We start from the raw sequence: 19,431 nt of genomic DNA on the forward strand, positions 1-19,431 counted from the left end.
TACAAGAGTATAAACATAAACCCGGTTATCAAGCGGCTATTTTTGAAATGATAATCAAATTTAAGAAGTATTTTTTTCTCATCCCAACTTTATTTATATTGGGTTCCCTTTTAAATCCTTGTTTAAAATCTGTCTTATACTAAAAATTTGGTTAGTCAAATTTATACATTTTTAGAAATTGAAAAGGAGTTCAACCATCTTTATTTGTCGAACTCACTATTGATGAAGAGTTTAGAAAAGTTTTACTCATTTTTCTAGTTTGGAAGAACGTCAACACACCGTTGCTCCACGCCCTACTACTTCTCAAAGTAGCAAAAAGGGCTTGTCGGGTTTAAAAGTTTTACATTCACAACCAACTTCTTCTTCTACGCAAACTTTGATGAATATAACTTTTATTTGATGCACCCAAATGTAGATATCAACCAACCGGATGAGGTAGACGTCTTAGCATGGTGGAAGAAGTACAAGGCAAGCTATCCGGTACTTTCAAGAATGGCTCGAGATATCCTTACGGTTCAAGTATCAACCGTGGCTTCGGAGAGCGCATTTAGCCAAGGAAGACAGCAAATTGGAGACCATAGACATTCATTATCCGGCTTTAGCTTGCAAGTACTAGTGTGCATTCGAGATTGGATTAGATCGGAGCGACGCAACCAAAACTCAGAAGCGGAGGAAGGCGAAGAGGAAGAAATTGAAGATTTGATAGCTAGTGGACCGGACCAAATGGAAGACTTTGAAGATATTTCCATGACCGAATATGATGTGGGGGAAATTAACGAAATGGTTCAAAATTGGTGATTTTATTATTCTACTATTTTTGTACAACTCATGTATTATTTGCAAGTTAAAAAAAAATACAACTTGCAAATAAATGTTATCCAAGAATGAATAAAAATATGGCTCATTGAGCTTACTTCTATTTATTTGTGTTCATATTTTTACTTTTATTAAGTTACTTATAGTATATAAGTAAGTATATATATTAAGTTATACATATATTTAGTATATATATTAAGTATATATGTATATATAGTATATATATTAAGTTATACCTATATATAAGTATATATAGTATATAGTACATATATATATAGTTATACACATATTTAGTATATATATTAAGTATATATAGTATATATGTATATATATTAAGTTATACATATATATAGTATATATATTAAGTTATACATATATATAAGTATATATAGTATATAAGTATATATACTATATATATTAAGTTATACATATATATAAGTATATGTAAGTTATACATATATATGTATACGAAAAACACTATTCGTATTCTTGACTTGCGTTAGTGTAAGAATATTTAAACTTTAATTATAAAGTTGTATAACATATGTAAAAATACCTACAATATACAAATAAATACTATAATATATATATAATACAAAAAACAAAAAAAAAATATTTTAAACACTCCAAACCGGACCGGTTCCGGTTTGGAGTTTAAAACCGGTAAACCGGAACCGGTTGCCACCTTACTGTAAATATATGGAAAAAATAGAATAAAAACCGGGTAAAAAAAAACTGAACCGAAAGAGGCTAAAAAGTGAAGAACCGGACGGTTCTGGACTCGGTCCACTTAAAGCTGGTACTTGAGTGGGCACATGACACGCGTCAGCATACAATTGGCTATAACATGTCCCACCAAACTTTACAAGACTTGACAAGAAGCCCTCTCACAAGTCTGAAAGTCTTAAATTAATTAATAGAAGTAATAAAAATCCACAATATTGAAATCTAACCCATCATATTCACACCAAACATTCTCGATTCTCGTTTTCATTCATTCCCAATTCATCTGCTCCCTAATTCTAAAGCTTACGGGTCGGGTCTTGTGATTAAGTTATCATCAATGGCGGATTGTGGATTGGATCCTCCTGGATTTCGATTAGGTAATTAATTTGTGCCCTAATCGCTTGTTGTTATTATTCATGCAGTTTTCCCAAATATTTCTTTATGCTATAAGCATTAGATGAGTATAGCTCACTGGTATGAACTGAGTTGCTGTTGATTGAACTGTGAACGTAGAGGATGTACTGATTTGTGTAATGTTTCTATTTTTGAATTGATTGAATTTTATAAGTACTGGAGAATTGGATACTTTTTGTTCTGTTTTTATCACTCAAGGTTAACAGTATTGAAGTATGAGTTGTCTTTCTGAAGGATATACTTGCATGAAAGGGTTGTTGCCTAATTGTGATGGGCTAGAATTTTGTTATATAGGGCGTGTTCGGTATGACGGTAAATGTTTTCCAGGAAAATAAGTGGGTTTCTTACTTGTTTTCTTGTGTTTGGTCAGTGAGCAGAAACTATTATTCTAAAAGCACTTGTATGTAATTTAGACAAAAACTATGGGAGGTGTGAGGTGGGGTTGGGGCTATGGGGGGTAAAGATGAGTATGCTTGAGGGTGGGGATGACACAATCAATGTGGAATGTCACTTGTGGAAATTGTTTCCCTGCTTTCACTAGGGAAGCCATTATCCTCATTTTAAGGGACTTGTTTTCCTAGAGAAAATATTTTCCAAAAACATTGACCAACTAAACATGGGAAAAATTAAAAACATTTTCTTCCATACTGAACACACCCATAAACTGCTAATTATCAGAGTTTTAGTTTTTTTTTTTTTTTTTTTTTTTTTTTTTTTTGGAGATGGTAACAAGAGTTCTAGCTTTTATATCTCTATTGCAAACAGGCAGTTAATACAAGGCACATACTCTGAAGTTATTCTGGGTTTAAAATGACGCTGTAAAACCTCTGAGAGAATTGTGTCATATGTAAATCATGTGGTATTGAGATGGTTAAAACGTGTCTGATTTATCCTCGAAATTTGGAATTCAATCTCATATAGTTTCAAATTATGTGCAGAGTATTTATTTTGTAACTCTAATCTCTCCCTCTAGGTCAGACTTCATAGTTTAGCTTTCCCTTTTCAAAATTTCAATCTTGTCTCTGCAACTTTGTGTTACAAAAACCATGTAGAAGTCGAGATCGGCCACTTGAGGGTAAATTAGGGAAAGTCATTTCAAAGAGGTGTAATTCTTCTTATATATATTTCTCTTCATTTCTTAAATATTCTTTCCTTTGATAAGAATAACAAAGTAAATCTACTGCCCCCTACCAGAACATTAAGAGAAGAGTTCACTAGATATTCTTAACCTTTCACAAAACACTATTACCATAGTGGAACCAACTAGAGTGTGTTAATCTAATTGCCAATGGTTCCATACATCCGAAAGACACTTATCCACAAGTGAGAACATCAACGTGTTGGTTATGTAAGTAGTTTTAGTTGGAGATATAAACCGTTCATAGGTTGGAATATAATAGTAGTAGGTGTATGTGAGCCAAGTGAACTTTTCTTAGGCTCAACTCCTGTCAAATAGAGAACTTCTTAGCTCTCTTGGCTAGAACTAGAATAATACTGCCTTCTGGGTCGAGCTGGTCGCACGGGGCTTGCTTAGTGCGGGTTATCTCTCCTGTGTGGTTTGCGGGCTATTGCACAGGAGTGGGGTTTACCCTGTGCGCACCCGAAAGGTAGTGGCTGCGGGTTCCCTTGTCATGAAAAAAAAAAAAAAAAAACTAGAATAATACTGTTGACCTCTCAGAGATGCCATTTCAAGTCCAAACACCTTCACCAATGAGTCATTAGTGATCTTTCAAGTCCAATATTATCCAACTCCATCTTATTAGAGTATGTGGAAGTGAGACATAATCTCTGATTTTAAGTTTATGTCACAGATCTGGTTTGAGCTGTGACTTGGAATGAGTTCTCCTTTAGTGTATTAGAGGCTGGAGTCTCTTTCTCATGCTCTTTCTCTCAGAAAACAGAGACACAATTATTAAGCATATACAATGTATCAGGCTTTGGCCAGTGTTTCAAGTTTTGATCCTTACCATTGTCTTATGTTACATTTGCATGTTTTGAATTAAAGGTGCTTCGCTGAGGTTATTATGTATGACTGACTTGATATAAGCTTCTTTCAAAAGTTGGACCATTGTATCTTTGAAAACATAATATGTTTATTTGTTGATTTTGTGTTGCAGACATAACACAGATATTATCAGAAGTACAACATCGTTGGCTGAGACCTGCAGAGATTTGTGAAATCCTGCGAAACTATAGGAAGTTTCATATAACCCCAGAGGCTCCATACAGGCCAGTCAGTATGTCTACTTCATTCTAATCCATCTATTTTTGAAACTTGTGATATTCTTTTGACTTTAGAGCATCTATGCCACTTCGCATATCCTAACAGACACTTCTAGTAAAGAAAACTTTCTGGATCCTTTGTTTCAAAGGAAATTTGTAAAGTTTTTGCATTATGCCCTAGCTTTAATGTGTATTTTAGTTCTAGGACTTGCAGTCTCAATTTAAGCTAAATTAAAGTGGATTTGATTTTAGACAAATCCGCAGTCTTACTTCCATTCTTTGTGAGGACGCTAATTAAATTTCTTTTATAATTGTTGTCAATGAAATGATAAATATTCATTAAGTAACATGCTGCTTCTTGATCTAAAAATATAGTCTTTACGTCTATCGGTTTTCAGCGTGCTCATTGAGACACCTAATTTGTTTAGACTTTGTAAATGACTTTTCCATCATCCTGCTTTGTCCTGCAAAACTCTCATCTAAGTAGGGAACTAGAAGATCCTCTGAGAATATTCCCATATGCCATGTCTTTACCAAAAATAAAAAATAAAAAAAAATCCCATATGCCATGTAGATTTTGTATCAAATTGACTAGAAGAATACAAGTTATCCACCCTGTGAGACTAGGGACCCCAAATGACTGTTGATGATTGGAGCAGTCTGTTATAGATCCTTTTTTATGTGCATTTTACTTTTATTCCCTAAAAAGGAAAAGCTAATGATTTGATTTCCCTCCACTCGTGCTTTTAGATGTTTGTTCTTAATGCGTGTTTTGTTGTTCAGGTGGTTCTGTTTTTCTTTTCGATAGGAAGGTGCTAAGATACTTTAGGAAGGATGGACATAATTGGAGGAAGAAGAAGGATGGGAAGACAGTTAAAGAAGCTCATGAGAAGCTGAAGGTAGGTGTTGATAGTTTGGCATCAGTGTACCGTCTTCTTGGATTGGCTAGATGAGTCTAACTTTTGTGAGCTAAAGATAATTGACTTTTTTATATGCTTCATGCTTTCTGTCGATAAAATCCTTCTGCAGGTTGGAAGTATTGATGTGCTACACTGCTACTATGCCCATGGAGAAGAAGATGATAATTTTCAAAGGCGTTGCTATTGGATGCTTGAACAGTGAGTATGGACCATATAGACGTGGCATCATTTTGGAAGCTCCTCCTTATTTTTTTCTTATTTTTCTTTTTGCACCTCTTCTCTTTTTACTTTTGTGTCCATTTACTTCTCACGGCAAAACTTGAAGTTCAAACTAAGAAACTGAAGTACTTATCAATTGGTTAAAGTACCTTCATACAAGTGGTATTAAGCAAAAGTAGATTAGAATATGTACCATGTCTATTTCATAGGAGTAGAGTAAATAAGTGATTACATAAGAGTTTATAATGAGCATTTTATTCCTTCTGCCTACTAGTCCTACAAAGAGAAATTGTTTAACTTATGGATTAAACTATTTGCACGTTCTTGTTAACGACCTATGCACTAAACATTCTTTCTTCTCACTTGCTATGATGCAGGGATCTCATGCACATAGTTTTTGTCCACTATTTGGAAGTCAAGGTCAGACTCCATAATTTCTTTCCTTATCAGGTCTTTAAACAGTTTAGTTAATTGTTACACACTCACGAGGGATCAAATCAAATTACTTTCTGTGAGAAATAAAGACTTGAAAAATATTATTAAGATGAGTCAACTACATTACAATCCTTTTCCATGTAGGACAACAATTCTATTCCTATTCTAACACTTTCAAAGCGGGATGCGAGAGCGCAGTTTGTGCATGATCTCTGTATCCTTCTTTCTGATCACTCTTTAGTAACATCCTTGTAGAACCATGGAAATCACCGATCCCACCCTCCTGCCTTTTAGGAACAGAAAAAAGGAGAAAAAGCACAGTGATCACTGAAAAACTCCATGATATGTCTATTGCACATCCCTTTTATCGGACTCTGGTTCCATGACATATATATGGGATAGCAAGTTCTTTAAGCAAGACTGCATTATCCATTGGACTGACTTTTTGAGCTGAATGCTATTTGGCCGATGACGATTCCTTATGTACTTTTGCAGTACTGCCTTGGTACTAGCTTGAATAAATACCATAATCTTAACAAACGAATCTATGGACCTTTTCCGCTTCTCCTTGACAGGGTAACAAGGTGAATGCCAGTTGCATTAGATCAGCTCACTCAAACTATTTGAATGAAGGCTCATTGTCCGATAGTTTTCCTCGGGGTCACAAGAAACTAGCTTCAGCAAATGCTGACTCAACAAGTCTAGCAAGCTCTTTAACAGAAGCACACGAGGAAGCTGAATCAGGTAATGTTCTTTGCAGTTGGTTTTAATGTAATTTCTTCAGCTGTCTTGTAGAATTTTTTTGCCTATACTTGATTTACCTAGTTGTTTGTGCCGAGTACTAAAACTGTTGTTAAAGGTCTCATACTGAAATCAATTTATTGCAGAAGATAGTCACCAAGCGTGTTCTAAATTTCATTCATATTCAGATCGAGCATCTGGAATGTACAGTCATCTGGTGGAAAATAGGGATACCATCTGTAGTTCATATGGTTCACCTCAATCTTCAGGTGCTTTTACTAAGTTTTTATTCGAAGTTATTGCATTTCTCTCCATCACTATGGTTTCTTCAAGACCGTTTCATATTCTTTCATTGTCGATATATGTCTAAAACTTTGCAATTATTATTTCAGTGGAGTATACATCACTTCCTGGTACAGATGAAGGTGGACAGTGTGGTTTTGGTAATTTTGCATCTGGTCCTCAAAGAACAACTGATTTGGGATCTCAGGAACCAGTTTCTCAGCATTGTTCAAATGGTACTAAATCGCTTCAGAGCTTTTCTGTTATCAGTTTGGGAAATGAATAGGGTTTTAACCAAGTCTTTTGCAGGCGAGATGATATGCCAAGATGATCTCAAGAACAATTTGTCAGTCCACGGAAATTGGCGGGTAAAGCTATTACGGTCCTTTTTTTGTACATTATTACATTATATTCTTGATCAAGATTACTGGTTTAAGTACGAACCTCATTCTAGTTCTTTTGAGCTTCTCTTTTGGAGAGTCATTCCGTTGTTACATATTTGCTGGCATCTCCAGTCCACTTCTAGGTCTGTAAATCTGGATTTACTAAGCACTTGTATTTCTCAAAATTAAAAGAAACTTTCTAGGGTTCTTATGCGTCCACTTTGTTTAATTTAGAAGATTCTCTGTTTTCCTTTTTAGAAAAACTTAAATTTTTCTAATAATTAAGACTCTCATGTATGATATTTTCTTGTGTTGGAACTGAATGCTGTCCTTATTCTTGTGGCAAACAAATACATATGTCAGGCAATTTAAGAATGTATTCATCTGCATGTGTCTCTGTGACTCCAGTCTTTTACTTCTGAGTCAAAATTTGGAGATAATTTATTTTATCCTCTTCTCCTTGCCCCCTTGGGTTTCAGCCTTTCCTATTCCAGGTTTCCTTGTTCTTCAATGCTTATGTGCTAAACCTTGCTTTATTTTATCAGTATTCTTTTGGAGACTCTCAATTGCAGTTCCATGGACAAACTGTCAATCAGGATTTGATTGCAGATACGAGCTATGATTTGGAAAATAGTTTTCACAACAAAAACGTATCTTCAAATCTACTTCCTGTTAGGGGGCAATCGTACTTGTATCCTGATGAGCAAGAAGAGCAACTAACACAATTGAATCTTCAATATCTGAATTCGCTTGTGGAAGTTCAAGGTGACAGCAATCAAGAGAATAGTGTTGACATGCTAGGGCTTGGAGACTATTCAACGATTAAACAGCCTCATTTGAGCAGTGTAAAAATGGAAGTAGGCCTGAAAAAAGTTGACAGCTTCTCCCGATGGGTTGCAAAAGAGCTTGAGGATGTTCAGGAGTTGCATATGCAGCCAACTAATCAAATTTCATGGAATGCTATAGATACTGAGGATGATGGTTCCTGTCTGCCCAGCCAGTTGCATGTGGATTCACATTCACTGGATCCCTCACTTTCCCAGGAGCAGGTTTTCAGCATCATTGATTTTTCACCTAATTGGGCTTATTCAAACTTGGAAACGAAGGTAATCATTTGGAATTTAAGTTCTCTAGCTTGAGTGCTAGATTGGCACTGCTTGCATCGCCTGTTGTCTGAAATCTCTTGATATTTGCTGTAGTTTCATGAGTTGGTGTCCACTTTTTCTATCAAATGCAATTACTTTCTTGACCTTGCTGCAGACTGGTTGATTGGCACCAAGCTTCCATAATCATGCAACCAATTATTCTATAGCAAGATTGTTTTAGCTAAGCAATTGAAATTTACTTACTGAAAGATATTAGATGAATTCCCAAAGTTGTCTGATTTTTCGACACACAAAGCAGGTATTGATTACTGGAAGATTTCTTAAGAGTGAAGGCGAGCTGGTAGAGTACAAGTGGTCATGTATGTTTGGGGAAGTAGAGGTTCCTGCAGAGGTTTTAGCAGAGGGGGTACTTCGTTGTCATGCTCCCCCACACAAACCAGGAGTACTCCCTTTTTATGTGACATGTTCAAATAGATTGGCTTGTAGTGAAGTCAGAGAATTCGAATACAGATTTGGACCTTATCAGGAATTTGGTACTGCTAATGATTCTACCACTGAGATGCATCTTCTTGAACGAATTGAAAATTTATTGTCCTTGGGACCTGTTAGTAGTTGTCACAGTTTTGACAGTATGGAGGCTGCTAAGGAGAAACAAAGTACGGTGAATAAAATCATCTTTATGATGGAGGAAGAGAATCAGCAGATGATAGAGAGAGCGTCAGACTCTGGTACATCCCAATGCAGGGTGAAAGCGGATCTATTTCTTGAAAGAAAACTGAAGCAGAATTTCTATGCATGGCTGGTTCACCAAGTTACTGGTGATGGCAGAGGGCGAACTGTTCTCGATGATGAAGGTCAAGGCGTACTTCATTTGGTAGCTGCACTTGGTTATGATTGGGCCTTAAAGCCAATTTTAGCATCAGGGGTAAGTGTAGATTTTCGTGACATGAATGGATGGACTGCACTTCATTGGGCCGCATTCTATGGCAGGTAAATTCTTCATAGACTGATTTTTCATTTCTTCATTTATGGTTCACTTAGCAAGTCAGTGGCCCATTCTCACTGTCCTGTGACTTTTCTTTTTGGATTCCTATCTGGTTTTTTTTTTCAGTTAAGAAAAAGAGACCAATAGCCGATAGAACTTGCCTTAGTTCTGTAGAGATCCAAACACTGTTGGATCTGTTTTAGTTGTTATCTTAGAGTTCAACACAAAATAAACAAAAAGAAAGAGAAAACAAAAGACCGATGCTATGCTAAAGCAAGTAAAGCGAACATCAATAGAGTCCCTCGTTTCTTTTTGTTTGTAATCCAAGCAATGTAGAGTCAGCTTTTTACCAGATAATGTTCTCGCATTAACATAAAATCTTCAACCAACAACCAAAGGTGTTACAATGGATTCAATTTCACTTCACTCTTAACAAAATTTTAATGTGCTAAATATTTTGCTAAAGTTTTGGTACATCCTACCGTTACTTCTGGCTAATTTCACCTTCTGAGAGGAATGCTTTTATAATGTTTCATTAGTTCATTAGATATGATATCCAGATGCATTGAGAATTGAGATTTACATATAAGAGATATCAATGTTGTTAGTATTTCAGAAAAATATTTCACATTCCATCTTTATTACATTTTTGTTTTTCTAGGATTTGAACCTGAGACCTCATGGTTATCCTCTCATTTGATTGACTACTATGCCACTGCCTTGGGTGCACGTTCCATCTTATTACATGTATATAAACAGTCATACATATAGATATAGTATGGAGAGCTTTGTGATGATTGGTAGCATGTCAGTCAAAGCTGATTCTCTTCAATGCATTCTGCTATTGTTGTAGAGAGGAGAAAGTCTAAAGGAAATTCAAGTCTAAAGACCAAGCCATGTTTTACTTTCATTTTATCCCCCTTGACATAAATAATCTTATTACATAGTGCAATCATCATTCATTCCCGTAAAAAGCTTCCAAGAGAAGGAGCAGCTTGCTAATTGGTTTTTATCTTGCAGGGAGAAGACTGTTGTTGGTCTTGTCTCTTTAGGTGCATCTCCTGGAGCACTGACAGACCCATCTGCTGAATTTCATTTGGGTAGAACCCCCGCTGATCTGGCATCTGCCAATGGACACAAGGGAATATCTGGATTTCTTGCTGAATCCTCTTTGACCACTCACCTTTCTAAGCTTACTGTAACTGACGCAAAGGAAGAGATTGCTTCAGAAGTTTCTGGAGCAAATGTTGGAGAAACAGTTACAGAGCGTGTGGCTGTTACAACTACTGGAGATGATGTGCCAGATGTACTTTCGCTTAAGGATTCTCTGGCTGCTATACGCAACGCTACTCAAGCAGCTGCTCGGATACATCAAATTTTCAGGGTTCAGTCATTTCAGAGGAAGCAAATTATTGAGCATAGCGACAATGGGTTATCATCTGATGAGAATGCTCTTTCTATTGTAGCTTCCAGAGCTTCAAAGTTGGGGAAAAATAATGGCATAGCTCATGCGGCTGCCATTCAAATCCAAAAAAAGTTCCGTGGCTGGAATAAGAGAAAAGAGTTTCTTTTAATTCGACAAAAAATTGTTAAAATTCAGGTGTGTTGCGTCTTTCAAATAACGAATGTTGTTATATACTTGCGGCTGGTTTCATATGTTTTTTGTTTTTGTTGATGCATAGAGTATCTTGCCTTTAAGTTGTTTAACCAACTCCCACATGCAAAATTTTATTCACGAGTCGGGGTTTGTCGTTATGGAAGCTGTGCTAATCAGATTTTCATATATGGGTCCTTGTCCTTCAGCTGATCCGTTATTTTTGATCTATTGTTTTAAAGTTCCCCTTTTTATAGAGCTTAACATATATAGGCCTTTTCTTTTTTTACGCTGACATTTTCACTGTTCATTGTGAAGGCTCATATAAGGGGGCATCAAGTGAGGAAGAAATATAAACCAATTATCTGGTCAGTAGGAATTCTGGAGAAGGTGATATTGCGGTGGAGACGTAAAAGAAGTGGTTTGAGGGGATTTAAATCAGAGGTGGTCATGAATAAGCCAAGCACACAAGACGACTCATTACCGGAGGATGATTATGATTTTCTGAAGGAAGGAAGAAAACAGACTGAAGTCAGGATGCAAAAAGCCCTTTCTAGGGTGAAGTCCATGACTCAATATCCTGAGGGTCGTGCTCAATATCGTAGGCTGCTTACTGCTGCTGAAGGACTTCGTGAAGCGAAGGTATAAGAATGAATGTTTCCAAGTGTGTGCTGCAATATGGTTGCTATTTTCAGTGTTATTGAATGTGCTTTTATGCAATACTAGGATGTGTAGATAAAAGGGAGGAAAACTGTAGTTTTTTTTTTTTTTTGGTTTTGGCTGGGCAGAACATAACAACTGCTCCCATCGCCCAGCATGCACATATATGCATCTACTTAATGATTTGATCTATGGGTTTGCTCTCAAGTTGCTAAACATGAACTATGGGTTAAAGCTAGGCTGCTAGATAAAAAATTATTGAGCTTTTGTAGGCCAAAAACTTGGAAAATCCGGAGAAAAGTAGATGAGAAAGGAAAAATAGGATGCTACATCTCGTGATGCCTAAATATTTTTTTTAGGTTGATACTTCTGTAACTCACAGAGTTTCATTAGTCATTATGGCTTGGTTACTTTTTCATGACCAAATGCAACTATGAACAGTATTAGCTGTAGCTACCCTCTTATGACACTTGCTGAACATAAAAAGCAGATAAATTTGTTTAGGACAGATCTGTGTTGCAGTGAGATCTTATGGTTAGTTACATAGTTTGATTAGTGTACTGTACCCTGACTTTCTGATTGTAGTTTGGTGGGTTGATTATTTCAAATTTTTGATATCATTAAACTGAACATGTGCGAATCCTCAATTATACATCTGACTGAATTTGTCAGTATTTTTCTTGTTACAACTGTAGTGTCTAGGAAATGACAGCCAATTCTGTTGTGTTGCAGTTATTGGCTGTACCTTGTTCTTGATGATAACCCTTGGACCATGTTATATGGTGAATCTAAATTTCAGCTGCCTGACTGGACTCTTATCTTTGATTGGCTTTTGATGTCATTTGTTTTTTCTTCGTACCTTTTTCTTCACTTTCAGCAGGATGGTCCATCTCAAATCCCGGAGATCCCAGAAGATAGCATCTACCCTGAAGAGGAGTTGTTTGATGTTGAAAGCCTGTTGGATGATGATACTTTCATGTCTATAGCATTTGAATAAGCTTATTTTGCCTTGATTAGCCCAATTAATAGTTGATTCATTGTATATACATAGAACATAGTAACTAATTATGCACCGTCAAGTTACTTGAGGGAAAACTCAATTTGATCTAGATTCTTGTAATTTTTGTTAACATAAAAGAAATGCTAATATATGCAGCCATCAATTTTCACCAAAGTTTTTCCTAGTCAATTTTCACTTCTGGAAACTTGTTTGCCTTTGAGATTATCCTAGCATAGGGTCTACCGTATTAGCTTTGTACTCTGGTGCGTTTAGTATTGTTCCAATTTTGTTAGGTCAAATGTTGATAATGTTGCTGCTCGCGCCTGTGGAAATTTTTGGTTCTATGAACCTGTTATATAAGGGTGAATTGTTCCTTCTACTTTTCAACGGATTGGTTCTGAAGCCATTAAATAGGTTCATAATTCCATTGTTCCTTGATTTGACACATATGGTCATCGATTATATCAGCCGCTAAGGTGTATATTCCCATTTTGATTTGGTACAGCAGGTCATTTACGTACTTAGAAAACCGGTCTTGGAGCATCCAGGTGCGGTAATAGTCGGAATAGTTTCAAGAAAAATATCTGTTGTCATACGTATGACAAAGGTGTTGGAGTATGTATTTTTCAACAGTAAAAAATTTCCCTGATTGTTATGCATGAGATTTTTAGTTCATAACTTATCAAGAATACTTCCAGGCATTGCACCCGGTAGACACAAACCTCCAATTATACTTTCCACTTCGGCTGATAGGGTATGAAAACTTTATTTAGATGTTTAGCATAGATAAGCGCTAACTGGGTCCGGCTTACTTTTATACCCGCCTAGTACGAGAAAAAAGAATCAAGTATTAGAATCAAAGAGAAGTGTGTTAGATGACTTTACACTAGCATAGTATGAGCCAAAAAAGAATCAAGTATTAGAATCAAAGAGAAGTGTGTTAGATTGACTTTACACTAGCATAGCATGAGAAAAAAGAATCAAGTAATAAGAGTCGAAGAAGTGTGTGTTAGATTAACTCTACACATGCACTGTTAATAAGAAAGAAAAGGAATTAAGTATTAGTCAAGGTCCATAAATGTGCATCTCAAAACGAAACGAAACAAAACAGGAGCGGTGCTTTTCAGATTAAAATTACACAAAGGAAAAACTTATTCCTGCTTTTCGGATTCTGCAAATGTTAATTGGCAGTTGTTGCAGTTACGAGCTAATAATACAGTATCAACATCTCGTTTGAAGTTTCTATACCAAGATTTAAATCTCTTTATTGTCAAAGCAAAGTCAAAAAGCTTGCAAACCCTTTTGTGTTGTACACCGAATCATAAACATTCGTTACGCCAGTCCAGTGAACCATGGGAAAGCTAAACAATGACATAAGTTAAGCAGACACAGCGGGATAGTTAGGTCTCAACGAGTGAGTACTCTCATCAGCTCTTGCTTGCGGCAAGGCTCTCATAGAAGAGGATATAGCCATGATCCGTATTGCTCGAGTACTCTTGAGCTGAGCCAAAAAAGGTTTGAACAGCAGACTCATCAATGATCTCCGCGTTCTCATCATCAAAGAACAACCAGTGGTTGTGGCTTTTCACAAGACTAACATAATGCCCGTGGTTTGGCCCACTCCCGACATGAACCACAACAGCAAATAGAGAATACTCAGAGTCCGTGTTTTCGATGGTGTTACTGAGTTTCAGCTCCAGAGGAAACACAACACGGTAAGACAATTTTTTGTAACGACCTAGTTGTTCCATATACTTGAAACGCTTCAAATGAATGACCAGGATGTGTGGCGGTTTCTTTATCTTCATCCGTTTTTGTGCTTCCTGCAAGCTGAATTCACAAAAAGAGAGTAACATTTCCCGTCATTCAATTGTTTAACAAGAACAAGGTAAAGGCACCTACCTACAACACTTGTCGCAGAAAAATTTGTCTTCTGCATTGAGGGTCTCTGTTGAACTGAAATTTTTGAGGCAGCTAGTAATTGAACTGTTCTGTTCAATATCAAGGCTCAAATCAAAAAATGTCTCATCCCTTGCTGTGACCGTCTCACACCTCAAACATCTTGTTTCATTGGTTAATATACCCTGCATTCATATCATATAAAAAAGAAACCAGTTAAGTAGATACTAGAGCTAGAAGGTAGTAAAAAAAAACCATTTGTGAAGTGCTACGATCCAAAATCGGCATCACAAGTGGAGTGCAGTGAGCACTTTTAATTTTAAACATATATGAATATGTAAACTGATGGAACCCATGAGCATCAGATACACATTTAGAAGACCAAAACAGGACCTTGCCTCTTAATCTTTTCAAATGAAAATACAAAAGAATTTCATCGATAGTATTCTAAGACAGAACTTCACATTTTCCTCTACCTCTGAGTCTGAGATACAAATTCAAAAGACCCAACTTAGAACCTTGCCTCTGTTTCTTTTTCAGATGGAAGTATAAAAGAAGTTCATTGACAGAAATTTAAGAAAAAAACTTCAATTTTTCCTCCTTCACTACTCCCTGAAGCTGCAACACAGATGCTAAAACTGACATCGTCAAATTATATATAGACAAGAAGAAGGATGAAATTCTAAATGCGTAAAGACATAGTAAGATAGTTTACCTGAAAATTTTTGTGCACCCAGGTAACAAGTGGCTCCTTCTTAACACCATTTGTGTGACCATTACATGATCCATTTGCGACTTTTTCAGGAGACCTTGCTGTTAAACTTTTTGCTGTATGTGACTCTTTCTCCAAGATATCAACGAGTTCATTTAACAAGAAGTTCAAGAACTCATGGGCATCCTGAGCAAAAGCATGACCAAAAATCAACTGTTGTATTAAAAAACATTGATGATCTAGAAATTGATTTTGCATTATAAGCAGTGTCCTAATAATTCTGGATAGCACATGGGGTAGAGATCATACACAATAACTAAGCACTTTGCTGCCTAAACAATTGTTCATGGCAGTTGGACCCTTCAGCGTTAAAGAGAGTATTAACTTAACCCTCTGTAATTTTAACTGATATCTCTAACCTGTAAGGACAATATAGGACTTACAACTAAGTTCCTTCCTAACTATTTCTTTCTTCTCCTCCTTGTAGTCATTACCCTGTTCCATTAGGCACACAAGCATCATAACACTAACTCTTCCTTTTCATAGTCCTATTTGTTCTTCTCCTCTAGCAAACAATTACCCCATAAACCCCGAGCTCGTTTTCCACCTCTATGTAAATGATCAGATAAAGATGGTAATTATTTAACGATAAAGAAGTGGCATGTTTTCAGCATGTAAAATACAGTATGGGTAAGTAGGAAGGTAAAACCTTCTCTGCCTTGCTGTAAAAACACGATTAGAAACACTAAGTATGTCTCCCAGGAGAAAATACATTGTATAAGGACACATGGATTCACGACACCTTGAAGGTGATCCAAATTACAAGATAGATCCAGAAGTCGAAGAGTGCATACTTTCAATGCTAAAGTACATAAGATGAACTTAGGATCAATATTAAAGGTTTCTCATTTCAAACTGATCTTAGGACTAATTATGCATCTAAAGTAAAACTGAGTATGGCACATCTCCCAGTTTTGACATTTATAAGGTATTTCGTTCTTGTTGCAGATGATTGTCTTTCGTTCTTCTTATGTTCTTTTAAGCAGGTCTCTTGCTCTAGGTCACCAGTATGACTTTATCTTAAGAGATAGTGATGGCTCCTTTAAGATTCTCTTGAAGCCTACAAGAAGTTTACGGTTAAGGAACTCGTTCCCTCATGATCTAACCATAAAATGATTCTTGCATAGATGTTGGACGGTTGCTACCAAATAGCAAGCATACATAACTGTATATAAAAATACGTGCCTGATGCATGTAACCTCGGAAAAGTTCATTCTGCTTCCTGACTCTTTGTACAAAGCGCCTTGGAGCAATAACACCGGTTTTCTTCTTCTGTGAACTTATCTGCATGATAACGACAACGATTTATGTGCTACAATTTCTCAAAGAGCATATATTAAAAAAAAATGCTATTCTCATGGGTACAAATTTTATTTCCTGATGATAATTCTTGAATAATCATCGTTCAACAAAAATTTAACTCATGGATACCACGGAGAGACTGACCTTGTTGAAGGGAAAATGCCTGGTTATTGCAAAATCGGTTAATAGCACATCCCATATTCAGGTCTAAATTTGCTAAAACTCTACTATATAGCAAAACATAACCAAGAGACAAAGAAATGAAAGTTCAAGGAAGTGGAGTTTGGAAGAGAAAGTTTAAACTTCTTATATATTTCTCTTACGCTATCATGTTGTCTTCATTTTCTTACTTCCCTAGCACTTTGGATTGACTCTTCAGTTAAATCAGCAGATCCATCATCCTAGCTCAGCCAATCGAATAGTAGTGATTTCGCCTTCTCAATTGAGAAAATTAAAAAAATATAATGCTACTATCCTAACTTCCTTTAATTTCCTCTGACCCAAACTAAGAAAATTGGAATATGGTTGCTAAACATACTGAACTAGCACTTCATTGGCATTTAGATTTAAGCCCACAACAGTTGGAGTTCTTCTGCTTAAGTCTCATACAGCCGGCATTTAAGGCTAGACTTGCCAAATTCCTCAATTGAACATGTCACATGGAGGACATCAAGCATTTTGCTAGGACTTTTTTGATCAAGTAAGATAATTACTTTACTGAGAACTGTTAAAAGTCACATTCAATGGAACAGAATAATCAAACATTCAAAACACGATTTACTAGACAGAAATCCCACACATTAAGATCGAATCTGCTACCTGTGAGAATAATTCAGCCAAACAAGTTAGGAGATTCTCCTCTGCTTCTGGAGGACTTTTATTATTTGCATAATACTCTAGCAGCTGCTCGCGGAAAGGGACACAAAAGTATAGCGCCTGTATCAGAAGAGAAAAATGAACAATCAATAATCACATCAGAGGCAACAATCACTCCTAATATGAAGTGCTTTATCACCCGAATTACTCACGAGTATAATATTCATTACTGACTTTGGTTTACCTGAGGACAAAATACTAATCGAAGTTTAAGATTGCAAAACTATGCATCCAAATAATCCTCATTACTAAACCTATAATTCAACTGGATATCAAAAACAAAAAAAGGGGACAACTAAATAAACTCCAAATTTAACTAATCAGAAATCCAAAGTAAACTAACTCGTCTTAAATTAATAAAATCATCTGAATAAAAATAGGTCCAAATTGGGATATAGAGGATCCATATAGTTACATACACCAACAAGCTTGATATCAAGGCATACTGTCGTTGTTGTGTAAATCCAAGCCAAACCCAGATTTTATAAAGTCAAAAAATGACCCACAACACCCATCAAATGTAAAAGAAGGGAAAAAAAACAGGAACTTTATAGTAAGAGAATCAAGAATCTGAGGATTAAACAATAAAAAGTAAGGAGAAAACAGTATTTATTAAACCTGTAAGACACTGTTGCAATAACAAGTGTTGCCAAAGTTTTCAAGACCAAAGTAGCGTTCGCCTTCAGGGAACTGGTCTCCGAGGGCCTTTTCGAGCTTGGAACCCGTTGCACCCATGAGACCATCTACCAGATACCAATACTCCTCTATTCTTCTTTCTTTCTTTCTTTCCTTTTTGGTCTTCAAATTCAACAAATGGGGTGGGTATTTATGAGGTCTAGAGAATAGACTATTGTTGTGACTTTATAGAGAATAGACTATTGAAATGTCGATTGTGTTTGGGGCTGAATGTGTCATTAGGCGTGCTTGTAGAGGCGCTGTCAAGTAGCCATCTGTTCTCTCTTTCTCTCTCCACCTTTCCCCCTAACTTATCCTCCTCATTACTGCGTATTTTTTGGTTAGTATTTTGGGTGTGTTTGGACTTTGGTGGGGAGAAGACTGTTTTCTGAAAAACAAGTAATTTTGTATAGTAAAAGATACAGTATTATTTCAAAAGCATCTATATGTAATTTAAGCAAATACAGTACTTTTTCCATTCATTTTTACTTGTCATGTATTGATTTGACATGCCTATTAAGAAGTCAAAAATAGAATAACAATTTTATCATATCACCTCTAATTATTATTATGTCATCTAATGGTTGAAATCAAGCAAACATATTTCAAAATTTAGACAACCACTAATCAGTCCTTAAAGTTTTTAACCCAATAATTAATAATAATACTAATAAGGTTAAAATAGGAACAAAATGGTAAAATATCTCTTGATTTTCCACAATAGACAAATAAAAATGGACAACTATTTTAAATACAGGACAAGAAAAAATGGACGGAGGGAGTATGTATTGTGGTAATGAGGTGGGCAGTCTTAATTTTTCTATTAGATTGAGATATCAAAGAAAGAGGAAAAAGTAGGGATATAGTAGCTCAATTGGTTGGTTACCTGAACTTTCACCTTATTGGTGAAGGTTCGAATCCTTACGTTGTAATTCCCTTTTCCCCTTCCCCTTCCCCTTCCCCTACCTCCTCTATGTAATAAAAAAATTTGAGAAGAAAAAAAAAGAGAGAGAGAAGGAAATGAATATGCTAAGAATTGAATTCATACTTATATTAAATGCTTTTATCCAACCTAAAATAGGAAATTAGAGATGAATGTTTATTGTTGCTAAATAGTAAACATTTGTATTAATTCTGTTTAACAAAAAAATATTAAAAAATTCTTTTAAGTATGGACTATTCAGCGGTAGGTTAGCAATAGATTTTGTAGTTGATTCTAATTCTCGTTTTTATAAACGGAAAAGGGCCAAATATACCCCTGTGTTATCGAAAAGATATACCCTCGTTATACTTTGGGAACAAATATACCCCTGCCGTTATACTTTGGGGCCAAATATACCCTTCATCCGTTAAAGTTGTCTAAGTGGACATTTGATCTGTGGCTGCCACACATTCGATGAAGT

At 36.0% G+C, this 19,431-nt stretch overlaps 2 protein-coding genes across 6 annotated transcripts; one reads left to right on the forward strand and one right to left on the reverse strand.

The window, feature by feature from the left end:
- Positions 1–1,643: 1,643 nt before the first annotated feature.
- On the forward strand, positions 1,644–12,678 carry LOC132064679 (calmodulin-binding transcription activator 2). 5 transcript variants are annotated; one of them, XM_059457763.1, is made up of 14 exons: positions 1,644–1,919; positions 4,074–4,193; positions 4,963–5,078; positions 5,209–5,297; positions 5,696–5,738; positions 6,329–6,497; positions 6,641–6,763; positions 6,887–7,012; positions 7,086–7,144; positions 7,705–8,265; positions 8,564–9,255; positions 10,271–10,850; positions 11,163–11,486; positions 12,237–12,367. In XM_059457763.1, exons 1-14 carry the CDS (start codon positions 1,880–1,882, stop codon positions 12,258–12,260), a joined length of 3,066 nt encoding a protein of 1,021 aa, XP_059313746.1. In that variant the 5' UTR covers positions 1,644–1,879; the 3' UTR covers positions 12,261–12,367. The 5 variants fall into 5 exon arrangements, with proteins under 5 accessions (XP_059313746.1, XP_059313744.1, XP_059313745.1 ...); XM_059457761.1 differs by lacking the exon at positions 12,237–12,367 and adding an exon at positions 12,385–12,678 and having other exon boundaries at positions 1,647–1,919; XM_059457762.1 differs by lacking the exon at positions 12,237–12,367 and adding an exon at positions 12,382–12,678 and having other exon boundaries at positions 1,651–1,919; positions 6,683–6,763.
- Positions 12,679–13,538: 860 nt separating this feature from the next.
- LOC132064680 (ubiquitin carboxyl-terminal hydrolase 4-like) lies at positions 13,539–18,196 on the reverse strand. The gene is made up of 6 exons (XM_059457765.1): positions 17,972–18,196; positions 17,297–17,413; positions 16,361–16,459; positions 15,119–15,301; positions 14,407–14,588; positions 13,539–14,334 (listed from the first exon to the last, which is right to left on the reverse strand). The coding sequence occupies exons 1-6, from the start codon at positions 18,086–18,088 to the stop codon at positions 13,932–13,934; spliced, it is 1,101 nt and encodes a 366-aa protein (XP_059313748.1). The 5' UTR covers positions 18,089–18,196; the 3' UTR covers positions 13,539–13,931.
- Positions 18,197–19,431: the final 1,235 nt, after the last annotated feature.

Source organism: Lycium ferocissimum, chromosome 7 (genome assembly GCF_029784015.1).
Source record: "Lycium ferocissimum isolate CSIRO_LF1 chromosome 7, AGI_CSIRO_Lferr_CH_V1, whole genome shotgun sequence".
Taxonomy (NCBI): domain Eukaryota; kingdom Viridiplantae; phylum Streptophyta; class Magnoliopsida; order Solanales; family Solanaceae; genus Lycium; species Lycium ferocissimum.

Excerpts from the sequence above, each read along its gene's own strand:
- LOC132064679 (XM_059457760.1), top strand. The coding sequence starts at position 1,880 with ATGGCGGATTGTGGATTGGATCCTCCTGGATTTCGATTAG. Across the intron at positions 4,194-4,962 it reads GGCTCCATACAGGCCAGTCA|GTGGTTCTGTTTTTCTTTTC; the intron begins GTATGTCTACTT and ends TTTGTTGTTCAG. Across the intron at positions 5,079-5,208 it reads AAGCTCATGAGAAGCTGAAG|GTTGGAAGTATTGATGTGCT; the intron begins GTAGGTGTTGAT and ends ATCCTTCTGCAG.
- LOC132064680 (XM_059457765.1), bottom strand. The coding sequence starts at position 18,088 with ATGGGTGCAACGGGTTCCAAGCTCGAAAAGGCCCTCGGAGACCAGTTC. Across the intron at positions 17,414-17,971 it reads ATTGCAACAGTGTCTTACAG|GCGCTATACTTTTGTGTCCC; the intron begins GTTTAATAAATA and ends CTTCTGATACAG. Across the intron at positions 15,302-16,360 it reads TCCGAGGTTACATGCATCAG|GATGCCCATGAGTTCTTGAA; the intron begins GCACGTATTTTT and ends GCTTTTGCTCAG.